The 12,839-nt window shown below is 30.4% G+C and overlaps 1 protein-coding gene across 1 annotated transcript; it reads right to left on the bottom strand.

The window, feature by feature from the left end:
- Positions 1-3,932: 3,932 nt before the first annotated feature.
- Positions 3,933-5,874, bottom strand: LOC107958770 (threonine synthase 1, chloroplastic). The gene has a single exon (XM_016894624.2). It carries the CDS (start codon positions 5,760-5,762, stop codon positions 4,158-4,160), a length of 1,605 nt encoding a protein of 534 aa, XP_016750113.1. The 5' UTR covers positions 5,763-5,874; the 3' UTR covers positions 3,933-4,157.
- Between the last annotated feature and the right edge of the window lie 6,965 nt (positions 5,875-12,839).

Raw genomic sequence — 12,839 nt, forward strand, 5'->3', positions numbered from 1 at the left:
ATAAATAATAGTTGAATTATAGAGAATGTTGCATATGAACATGAAATGTATTAAATTGATAATTAAATTTATTTATTTAGATCCAGAAGATTCAAATACGAAGCTAGATCGAGGAAAGGAAAAAGTTCGGGATTAATAGATTTTTACTGTTTACAAACAAGTATCAAGGTAAGTTCGTGTAACTTGAATTATATTCTTAAATGCTTGAAATGCATGTTTTTATATGAATATGATTTGAATGTTCATTATATGGAAATTTATGAAACATTGATATATTTGATAAAATGGGAAGAAATCACATTTGAATGAAAGGAAAATTCGATGGATCTCTGAAAAGGAATTGACGGTAAAAAGGATCTAGCCCGGACGGGTGATCCTATCCTGATATAGCCCTCCCGAAGAATATGTGTAAAATGGATTTAGCCCGGACGGGTAATCCGAATTAGGGTCTGAATTTAGCCTGGACTGGTAATTCAGATCCAAGCTCATTAGAGTAATTGTCGTTGCAGGGGATTTAGCCTGGACTGGTAATCCCGACAATACTCTATGAGTTTATATTGCAGGGGATTTAGCCTGGACTGGTAATCCCGCTGCAAGGTTGAGGTTCGCGGGAGTGTGCTCTCTGAAATGGAAATGTGCGCACATGAATATGAATTGACAGACTCGGAATTGTACACTAAAAGTGTACCTTTGAAAATCCATCGAAAATTCCAAGAAATTCAACGGGATAAATATGGAAAAAAATAACAAGGAAATGGAAATCATGGTATTGAAGAGCTCATCAATCATGGTATATATTATTGGTACATGGAAATTATTGTACTAACTTGAATGTTGAGTTTGTGCATATTAGGGTAATAATCCATTGAATGGATATATGGATGTTTATTGTATTGTATTGAAAATATTAGGTAAGTATAATTCTTGTTACATGAGCTTACTAAGCACAAAGTGCTTACCCCGTTTCCTTTTTCCCTGTTTTGTAGTGTTAAGAGCTCGGAGGTTGGATTTGGTCGGAGACACATCACACTGTCAACCTCAGGATTTCGGTATATAAAGAAACTTTATTTTGGAAATCAATGGCATGTATAAGCTAACAAAGTAAATGTTAACGTGAAATGAATGTAAAGTTAGCCATTAGTATGGTTAACAAACCTGGTTATAGATATGTGATGACGTTATCTTATATAAATGCATGAATCTATCATGAAAATATGTTGAATTGATTTGGTTGATGTGGATTGGTCTCGATTTAATATTACAGGGAAGGTTAGATATTTATAAAAGGGCTATATTGAATAAAAAAAATTAATTCATAAACTCCGGTAATGCCTCGTACCCTATTACGGCAATGAATACGGGTAGGGGTATTACAAAATAAATGCAATATTCTATTATTTTATGTTAATTTTGTTAATTTCCAGCATGTGTATATTTATTTTATGAAATTATTCAAAGAAGACTCAAGCATGAATTGACAGAGAAGTAATTTCAGAAAGTCCCGGTTGAACCTTAGAAATGTGTAGGATACAAATGTCATGACATTAGGGTTTAAGGATACCATGTAAGACCATGCCAAGGCATGGCAACTGGTAAGGTTTCTAAGGCAAGGAAATCATGTAAGACCATGTCAAGACATGGCATTTACTATAAGGCAAAGGTCCCATGTAAGACCATGCCAAGGCATGGCATTGGTGAGTTCATAAGGCAAGGCTACCATGTAAGACAATGTCAAGATATGGCAATGGTAAGTTTCAAAAGGATACCACGTAAGACCATGACAAGTCATGGCAATGGTAAGGTACCCGCGTATCCTTAGTATTCCAAGTGGTTCAACGGGAAAATTTAAAGAGAATATCAAGGTAAGGTAAGGTAAGACGAGTTATACTAAAAAGGTAAGACAAGTTCATGCTAGAAGAGCAAAGGTAAAGTACATAATGTTCATGTATGCTTGATAAGGAAAAAGGTAAGTAAAATGTATTAATAAATTTGATTAAGTAAGTAAGTATTTAAGTAAGTGAGTAAGTGAAGAAGTTTTAAATATGTCTATGACAATTAATGAAGTTGCATTAAGTAGTATCATGCCAAGTAGTAAAAAAGTTCTTATGAATGTTGTTATTTATTTGCATGCAAACTTACTAAGCTTAATGCTTACCCCCTTTATTTTCCTTCTTTTTATAGTTTTGTCAAGCTAACTCGGGGATCGTAAAGTACGTCAGAGGTCCGGGCACACTATCACAAGGATTATTTTGGTATAGTTAGACGTTTCATTTTGAGTATGGCATGTATAGCATCGTAGCCATTTTGTGTGTATTATCTTATGATATGGCTAATAAATGGTATGTAAATGCTTGATAATGATTAGCTGTTGGAATGGCTAATTAAGGACATGTTTGGTGTTATGTATGCCTAAATGCTAGTTATTCCATGGAAATCATGAAAAATGTGAAATTAGCACAAATCAGAATCAGACAGTAGCAGTGACGTGAATTTGAAAAATCACTAAAAATAATAGAAATGGAATTAAATGATGAATAAGTTATGAAATCAAAGATTATTATGTCTATTTTCAAATGGAAGAAACAAAATAGGTAAATGAGATATATTTTATGAGATATTTAAATTTTTGTGAAACAGGGCCAGAGCGATTTCTAGATTCCCTGTTCTGACTTTGGAAATTCACCAAAAATTGTGCAAAGATAATTAGAAGTCATTATTTACATGTACAGATTCCTTATTGAGTCTAGTTTTATGAGAAATAAACTTCATAGTAATTGGAACTCTATATAGGGAGATATTTGATTCGTAATACACAGATGTCAGAGCAGTCAAACCCTGAAACAGGGGAGACTTTAACTAATAAACTGTACCAGTTGGCCCGACCAAAAATTCTAGAAAAAAATTAGTTGATAGATATATGAGTCTAGTTTCAGGGAAAATTTACGGAATTGGATTTCGAGTTTCGTAACTCAAGATATGAATTTTTAAGCCACTGTGACGCAGATTGCCAGCTTCTCTGAAAGTTTTAAAAATAAATTGTTTGAAATGTTTAAATAATGAATTAAGTCCGTTAACACCTCGTGTTCGACTCCGGCGACGGTCTCAGGTACGAGGCGTTACATTACTTATGATTAAAAAAAAAAACCTGGTTCAGCATAAAACGATGGTTTGCGAAGTATTGGTGCAAAGTCATTATGAAACCAGTGGGCTTAAAATCCATGGAAAACACCCGCGAGGAGTCTAATAAAAGCAGGCTGGTAGTTAATGGTTTCCGGTTACTTAATTCCATTGATTTTTAATTATATGAACTGTACTGTACTGCTAGGAAAAGCATGACAGTTACACGCCATCATTGTAAGCTAGAACCGGCAGCATTTCAGGTCATCGCTATTGCAACAGGCTCAATTGACACGAATGTAAGATTATGGATTTTAAGTAACAGAAGCTATAGAGACAATGAGCAATTACAGAGATCAATTGTCGACAGCATTCCGAGTAGATTATATCACTGCATCGTCATTTCAGATGTTTATGGCTTGTTCAGCTATAAGTTTTACTATCCATGGCTGTTTCTCTGCTATGGATTCCCCGCGTTGAACTGAAAAAGCTTTGCTCATTCTGAATTCTAATTCAATTTGGGAATATTCCAAATTGAAATCCAAATTGAACCAACTTCTATGGATGTTTACATCTAAGTATCTATTCATTGATATATGCATCATGGAAGCTAGGCTAACCATTATTGGAAAGATTCTTTTGATAATGAATGATCATTTTCATTTCCACAAATTGAAAAAAGAAAAAGAACAGTAAAACTACAAGCACTTACAATCCATAACTCCGCATAGATACAAACTTTGGGATGTGAACGCAGAGCGTAGATAGGCATATTCTCGAGACACAATCATCTATCTAGCTCATAATCCGACTGGTAAATGGCACATATACAAACCTTTTATTGAACAAGAAATTGATGCAACAGTAATATAAATCTCATACAAGTTTAGATTATTAACGTGGCTGACAGATGATTTCTAAACTAGGGCAATCTAGATCGAGATTCGTATACCACAAAATGAAAAAGCAAGGCAACACTAAAATTAAAACCAAAGCATAAATCTCAGAGTACAAACTGCTAAACTTACAAAATGCAGCACCTAGTGCTTTGGGGCTTTATCTCCCAAATACTTCATCAGCACATCCATAACAGAACCAAAATCCGCCTTCACTTGCATCGGTGGGTTAGCAAACTGGCAAGCCATATCCGGAATCTCCTTCGAGTGGTAGTCAACCTTGGACTGTGTAAACTTCAATCCATGAGCTGTACTAACCACAACAGTTCTGTCTCCAGCTCCGATAACCCCACTCTTCCTAAGCTTCATTAAAGCAGTTAATGCGACTCCAGTATGAGGGCAAATGAACATTCCTGTAGAATCCGCCTGTGCCATTGCATCCATTAACTCCTCCTCAGTCGCTTCCTCCACAATCCCATTTGAATTTTTCAAAGCATACACGGCTCTATCAATAGAAACAGGGTCACCAATTTGAATAGCTGAGGCAAATGTAGTATTTGCCTTGACTGCCTTGAACTCATTCCACTCAGATTTATAATACAGATAAAGTGGATTGGCATTGGCTGCTTGGGCACAAACCAATCTAGGTATCCTATCAACAAGCCCTAGTTCTTGACACATTTTAAACCCTTTGTAAAAAGCATAAATATTACCCAAATTACCACCAGGAACAATAACCCAATCTGGAACTTCCCAATCAAACTGCTGTAAAATCTCAATCGCAGCCGTTTTCTGCCCTTCGAGTCTTAAACTGTTCAATGAATTGGCAAGGTAAATTGGTAGCTCGGCGGTAACTTCCCGGATTAACTTCATGCAACCGTCGAAATCGGTGTCAATGCTCAAAACGAACGCGCCGTTCGCAATTGGTTGAACTAATTGTGCAATGGAGATCTTATTCGCAGGTAAAAAGACAATGGAAGGAATACCCGCGGCAGCGCAATAAGCGGATAAGGCAGCTGATGTGTCACCAGTGGAAGCGCAGCCGACTCCAACGACGGGTCGTTTCAGTTTTCGGAGTCGATTAACTTGACTGACCAAAACAGTCATACCCAGATCCTTGAAACTGCCAGTGTGGCTGATTCCACAGTGTTTAACCCACAAATCGTTCATCCCCAAAAACTGTTTTCCAAACCGTTCCGCCCAGAACAGATTGGAGTTCCCTTCGAAAGCCGAAACGATGTCATCGGGATCAATCTCGGGTAAAACCCATTCCTTTTTGGACCAAACTCCAGACCCATACGGCCACGTTGTTTTCCCCACCCGGGAATCGAATAACTCCCTCCAATACGCGCCGTCGAACTTCTTCAAAGCCTCCATGTCGTGTTGAACGTCAAGCAAACCACCGGAACGACTCCGGTAAACGATCTCGTCGAGGGAGTAGGACTCGGTGCAGTCGGGACCGGCGTTGAACGGAACATATTTGGCGGAGAGGGTGTTCTTGGCGGTGGAGCGGTGGCGTCGAGCCTCGTCACGGATATTCTCATCAGCAAGGCGACGGTTCTTTTGGGGTGAAGGGGTGTTGTTATTGGAGGAACTAGTGGTTGAAGAAGGATCGAATGTGGAGGAGGAGGAGCATGAGATGACGATAGGGGCGGGGCGATTGAACTTGGGGTGGTTCCGATGGTGCAGCAACGGGAAGTTGGATTTGGAGGCGAGAGAGGAGTGGAACAAAGAACAAGAGTAAACCATTATTGTTTGAGAAGGAAGGCGGCGGGTGGTGGAAATGGAAATTAGGGAGCGGAAACTGGAGAGAAATAGTTTTGTAGGGCCCTGAAGGGGATTGATTCCATGGTTTTCGCCAGACCTTTCTAGCCGTTCGATTTTTGGCTTATTAAATATTTAATCAATTATTTGTCTTCTTCTCTGAAATGTTATTACAATCATTTTGTTTTGGTTAATGTTAAGATTTGCTATTTTTTCTCCGTATTTTAATTCGGAAATAGTTCTAAATTTCTTGGACGTTACAATTTGGAATTTTTATTTTATTCTTTCTTCCATTTCGGTAGCCACAATATTTCAATTTTGAATCTTTTTTTCTCTTTTTCTCGTAAAAATATGTTTATTTGACCTTTCTCTTTCAAATTTTATTTTTTTAATTATAAATTTTATTTTTTTAATTACAAGAGGAGAGTAAAATTTTAATAGCAATGCGATTAACACAATTTGAATCTAAATAATACCTGCAACGGTGAATACCTTATTCATTAGGCCAACACATGTGGTTCTTAACGAATTTAATTTAACTCTATGCTTATTAGCAATGAAATTTTAAGAAGATCAAATGAATGTGTTGGTCTAGAAAATAGTTAGTCCGGAAAATACTTTGAACGAATTAAATCAAGAATTGATTAAATTAAATTTTTTATTTTTTAATATTTTTTAAAATAAATCTATCACACCGATGAATTAATGACCTGAACGATCAACTACCGATCCAGTTCTATTTATTGTCAATTCAAACTATTTATTTATTTTTGTTAAAATATTATTCGTATAAATTTTAATCATTGGAAAAATATTTTTAATTAACTGAAAATTAATATTTTTAATAATTTTATTTTTTTAATTATGTTTTATAACCCAAAATATAAACTAATTGATAAAATATTTCAATAAAACAATGTTGAAAATAATAAGGAAACTTAACAAATAATAAAATTAAACTTACTTTGTTATTTGCTAACAATTCATACAAGCAAGTGGTTAAAAAAATTGTATTGGACATTGAGGCTTAGACTACGAATTGGGTTGAAACTCAATTAAATTATCAAATTGATTTAATTTGATTAATCGGTCGGTTAATAATCTAGTTTAGTTAGAGTTTAATTAAAAAAATTTTAAATTGTAGTTAACGGTTAATTTAGTCCGAAATTAGGTAATTAACCGAATTAATTGAACTTAATAAATAATAATATATATTATATGTATTAGACTATTACTAGTTCAGTTAATTTGGTTAATCTGGTCAAATGAACATTAAAAATTTATTTTTTTTGATATGTTTTATTCTTTAACTCAATATATGAATTAATAATGTATTAATGATTATGAATTGTATTAATTTCGTAGTCAATGTGGTACCGAAAATCTCAGCTAAGAAAGGACAGGACAAAGTCAACGGGAGTTAGCTCGAAAATTACGGTTTGTATTTCTATAATCCGAACTTAGTTATTATTTGTTATATTTATATACATATGGCAATTGTTAGTGTTAGAATTATGATGTTTTACAATTAGAATGGATTGATTTTGGTATGCGATGAATTTATTGAATTTATATTGATTGAAATTATTTTGATTGAATTTATATTGATTGAATTATATAATATATATGACTTATGTAGAAATTTGAATATTTAATGAATGTTATATTGAAAAATATATTGATTGGAAATATAAGGAAATTGATATGAATATATGAGATTGTGACATTTGAATATTTGGTATTGAAAAGTAAATTGAATTGTATTGAATTATGAATTAATGTGCATAATTGAAATATATTTGTTGAATTGAATGAAATTGTATGAATTGTGAAAATGGGTAAATATGTGTAATTATCGGAATGAGATATTGATGAAAGAATTATTAAATTGAGAAAGTGAATGAAATACCCTATTAACTAGTCGGGCTGAGTCGGATATAATTGGCATGCCATAAGATCTGGAAGTGTACGGGATTTGCCGGCTTTATCGATCAAGCACTTTATGTGTCGTATTTCAGGCACCTCGTGTGTCGTATCAGGCACCTCGTGTGTTGTTTTAGGCACTTTATGTGTCGTATACTGATCAGATACTATGTACCGTTTTAGGCACAATGTGCCGTACTGGAGTGTTTTGGTTGGAATCCGTGTATCTGTCAAAGTTCGGGTTTGTTAATAGGGGTAAATAAGTGAAAGATAAATTGAATAAATTTGATTGATCAAGCTATTGAAATGAAACGAGAAATTGAATTGAGAATTGAAAATTTAGATATGAAATTGAAAATATGAACCAAAGGTTCATGAAATGATTGGAGTTCGAATTGATGATATATGATGCCACTTGATGAATTGAAATGTGATTTGAGATATATGAATCGTATGTATATACTGAAAGTTATCAGGGATAGTAAGTTGATATGATATAAATGAAATTGACTGTTATTGAAATGAATTAAAATGGAATATGATTGATAAGTGTATAGTTGAATATAGTTTAATGATATTGAATTGTGAGTAAATTAAGGAAAGCTATACCGAGTAGTAAGTGAAAGAACGGAGTAAATAATAATGGATTTAGTTAAGAATTGAACAATTATGTTATTGTGTTTATTATATGATTTGTATAAAATTTATATGGTAAGTAGTTGAAATTTATCTATGAATAAATAATTGAATAATTGTAATTGTTATTATGATCTTAAGTATTTGTTATATTATTAATTGTTCGGATTATAGAAATACCACTGAGTATACCATACTCAGCGTACGGTTTGTTTCCGTGCGCAGGTTAAGTAAAGATAGTACGTTGAATCAGCATCCCAAGACGATCCCGAATTCATTAAGGTAAAGTATGTTGAGTATTGATAATGACATGTACCCAGAATGTTTAATGAGAGTCATTTAGGTTGTAAAAGTATTGATGAAATGAGTAAATTATGGTTGGTAACGGTATGTAGTATGAATTTTGAAATTTACTAAAAATTCGTAGTGATTCTAAATTAGTCCCGAATTGAATTTACTGTTCATATTGGACCGCGAGGGCCTATTAAAGGGACGACATCTTAAAACTAGGATGTGTGTGAATATTTATTTTAATTAATGACCGAAATTGGACTGTACTGACTGGTAATGTCTCGTAACCCTGTTTCGGTGACGGTATAGGGTTAGGGGACGTTACATTGTTATATAAATGAGTATTTAATGTTGATATATATTTTATATAAAAATTAGATTGAAATAATTTTCATTTTAAACTTTAGTCAATAAAGACACGTAACAAATAATTAGCGTGTCAAATGACAATTTATTAACCAGGTCACATTGGAATGCTTTTCTTAATTGCAACTTTAAATTGCTATATATATATATATATATAAAGGTTGTGATTAGTCTTATTCAAGAATCGAGTTGCTTATTTAAGTTTAAAGGCCTGCTCGAAATATGAGAAGGGTCATTCAAAAATATATGTTTAGATAATAAAATTTTGTTTAAAATATGGGTCGAAATTGGACTCTACCATTCAATGCATGTTCAAACCTATTCTATACTATTGTATTATGTATTTTTATTTTATTTCTAAATTTATATCACATAAAAATTAATATTAAACATTAATCTAAGTTATTTGTGTCTATAATATTAATTGAAAATAACATGTAAAATTATTAAATATTAGATTCAAATGATATAAATTTTTTAAAAGTAAAAATAAATATGGATCAACTTAAAACTCACTCGAGTTTATATAAGGAAAAAAATTAAGGAAAAGCAAGAACACGAAAAAAGATTATATTCAAAAGGAAAGTTATATGATTTAAATTAAAATTGTGAAGAGTCGAAATGGGTGTGGATTTAAGTTCATTGATGCACAATAAATAAATATTTTTTAGACGAGAGAATATTATTTTTATGAAAAAATTCAAAATTTCATTTTAAAATACTATAAAAAGTAAATTTAAGAAACAAACTCCAATTTAGGACGTTGTTAGTACCACAAGCCTGATATTATTTTGGACCTTTCCTAATATGTAAATCGGTAAATATGTATGTAAGGGTGATTTCGTCATTTAAACAAGGGCAAACAACGCATGTAGTCACACTACTATAAGTGTTTTTCATTTTGGACACTCAAAATAAAAAAATTATAACTTGAGCACTCACGTTACATGTTTCAATCATTTTGGTCATTCTCGTTAAAATTATAAATAGCAAGATGACATGACAGTTAAAAAAATTGACACAGTAACAAATTTAGCCCACAAATTTTACATATTATATCAATTTAATCATAATTTTTAAAAATTAATCCTTAAATTTTACAAATAATTTTAATTTAATCATAATTCTAAAAACTATTAATATTAATATTAGTATTAAATAAAATAAAAATGCCCCCTCAATGAAGATGATGACACATTTCTTTAATAGCTTTAAAAGTAGGCAGAGACAATCCCAAGGACTTAAAATAACTCAATGTTCATTATCTCACTTCTTCATTTTCTCCTATCTCTTCCTTATTTCCTTTTGTTGTTCTTTTTCTTCATCGTTTCTCCCTTTCTCTTGTTTGTCATCATCTTCATTGACCGGGGGAGATTTTTATTTTATTTAATATTAATATTAATATTAATATTAAATTTATTATTATATATTTTTGAAAATATTTATGCATTTTTTATATATTTTTAAAATTTTTTAGAATTAGGATCAAATTGTAACCATTTAAACGTTTAGAGAGTTAATTTTTTTAAATTATGACTAAATTGATATAATATGTAAAATTGAGTGCTAAATTTATATTATACTAAATTTTTAATTGCCATGCCATCTTGCCGTTTATAATTTTAATAGAAATGGCCAAAATAATTGTATTATAAAACGTAAGTGATTAAATTATAAATATTTTATTTTTGAGTGCTTAAAATAAATTATTTTATAATTAAATGACTATTTGTATAATTTATTTTTTTAAGCAAAAATGATTTTGTTGTATTCAACGTACAAAGTGCCAGCCAAATTCTCTGTCGCATATGGATTCTTTTTGAGCTATTCCCATCCAAGCCATCCAATTCTCACTTAAGTCCACATCGCCCCTTCATTAAGTATTAGTATTCTTTTTATGATTAAGAGTGTAAAAAATTCTCAAACTTAAAAAAAAAAGGTAAGTCTTTATTTTTTTATTCAATTGGGTATTTGAATTATTAAAATGCATAAAAAGACCTTTAATTTAAAAATAATAATAATAAAGTTTTTTTTCACTAAATTAAGTACTTAAACTATTAAAATACATCAAAAGGTCATTTAACTATTAAAGTTAATTACTCCTAATTTTTTTCAGTTAAAGCCACCCGTGTGACGTGACATGTGGTAAAAAAATTATAAAAAATAAAAATTAGAAAAAATATTTAAATTTTACTAAAAATTAGGGAAAAAATATAAAAGAAATATAAAAAATTGTAAAAAATATATAAAAAGACATCAAAAAGACCTTTTAACTGTTGATCATTAAAGTTAACAACTCTCAATTTTTTTTCAGTTAAAATCATAACATGTCGCAACAAAACGTGGCATATAAAGAAAAATGATAATAAATAAAAATAAATAAAAGTTATAAAAATTTTATAAAATGATTCTTTTGGTACAATAATTAATATATATTTTTTACAAATTTTATATTTCTTTATATTTTTATAATTCTCTTACGACTTTATAAAATATTACAATTTTACATTTTATGATCCTTATAAAATTTCGTATTTTTTTCTAATTTTTTAAATAATATTATACTTTTATTAGAATTTAATAATTTTTACAACTTTTTATTATTTTTTATTTTTTATATTTTTTACCACATGTCACGATATGTTTGTGACACGGGGTGACTTTAATTGAAAAAATTAATGACACTTTACTTTAATAGTCCCTAGGAATAGCAAATAAAATTAGCAGTTTCCTTTAAAGGAAAATTAATGGCAACAAAGTATTGGGTGGTGGAAGAAATGATAAGGCGGCTGGAAGCAAAGAGCAAAGGAGCCAGAAGAGAAATGATGGAAACAAGGGTGGGAAGGAGGGGAAAGACGGGTTAAAGATCAAGATGATGAACACTAGTGGGTAATAAAGGTAGTAAAAAAAAATGATGATGTCAATTGTCATTAGAAATTTAATATTTTAGTGACTAAAATAAAAATATTCTATAATAAAGATAATAAAATTACAATAAATGTTTTTACTAAAATGTGAACATCCTAAAATTTAAGTGACCAATTAAATAATTTATTTAAAAACTTATACAATTTACATATTATAAATACACAATGCTCAGTTACCAAATTTTATATTCCAATGACATGAAAATTATGAAAAATTATAAGTTGCGAGTATATCAAAATAAATAATAAATTAAATCTATAAGACACTTAAAAAGAGAAAATTTATTGCTTTTAACCATATATAAAATGCAAAATGACAAATCTACTTGATATTTTCCTTTTTCTTTATGATAAAAAATTGTCTCTTAAATTTGCTTCACGTGACTTTTATATCACAATACTCAATACATTCATTGATATAGATCTAAACATCCATTTTAATGTAGTCCTAACAACTGAGTTGCCATGTGAAAAAAAAAACCTGATTTAGATAGGGATTGTATTATATAAATTTACAGTTCAGATTGATTAACTTTGGAATTTCTGCCAATTATTTTTTTAATTTAATTATAATAATATAAAATATTTTTAATAAATCAATAAATTATTATTTTGAAAGACATTTTAAAGTTTTAAATGGATATAGTAAGGTTTTTGAAATTAATTTCCTTTAATATAAGATGTGTTTGATAAATGATTGGAAATGAGAATTTTTAAATATTTAATATTTTAAAAATATTTAATAATTATTTTAAATTTGTACTTAATAAAAATTTCAATAAAAAATATTAAATAAAATAAGTAGATAAGTAACCACTTATCATTTAATGTAGAAAATATTAAATTCATGTTATTTTATTAAAAAATTAAAGTAAATTATGCTTTTAAAAAATATATTCAAATTACACGTCTAAAACTA

Source organism: Gossypium hirsutum, chromosome A05 (genome assembly GCF_007990345.1).
Source record: "Gossypium hirsutum isolate 1008001.06 chromosome A05, Gossypium_hirsutum_v2.1, whole genome shotgun sequence".
Classification (NCBI taxonomy): Eukaryota; Viridiplantae; Streptophyta; class Magnoliopsida; order Malvales; family Malvaceae; genus Gossypium; species Gossypium hirsutum.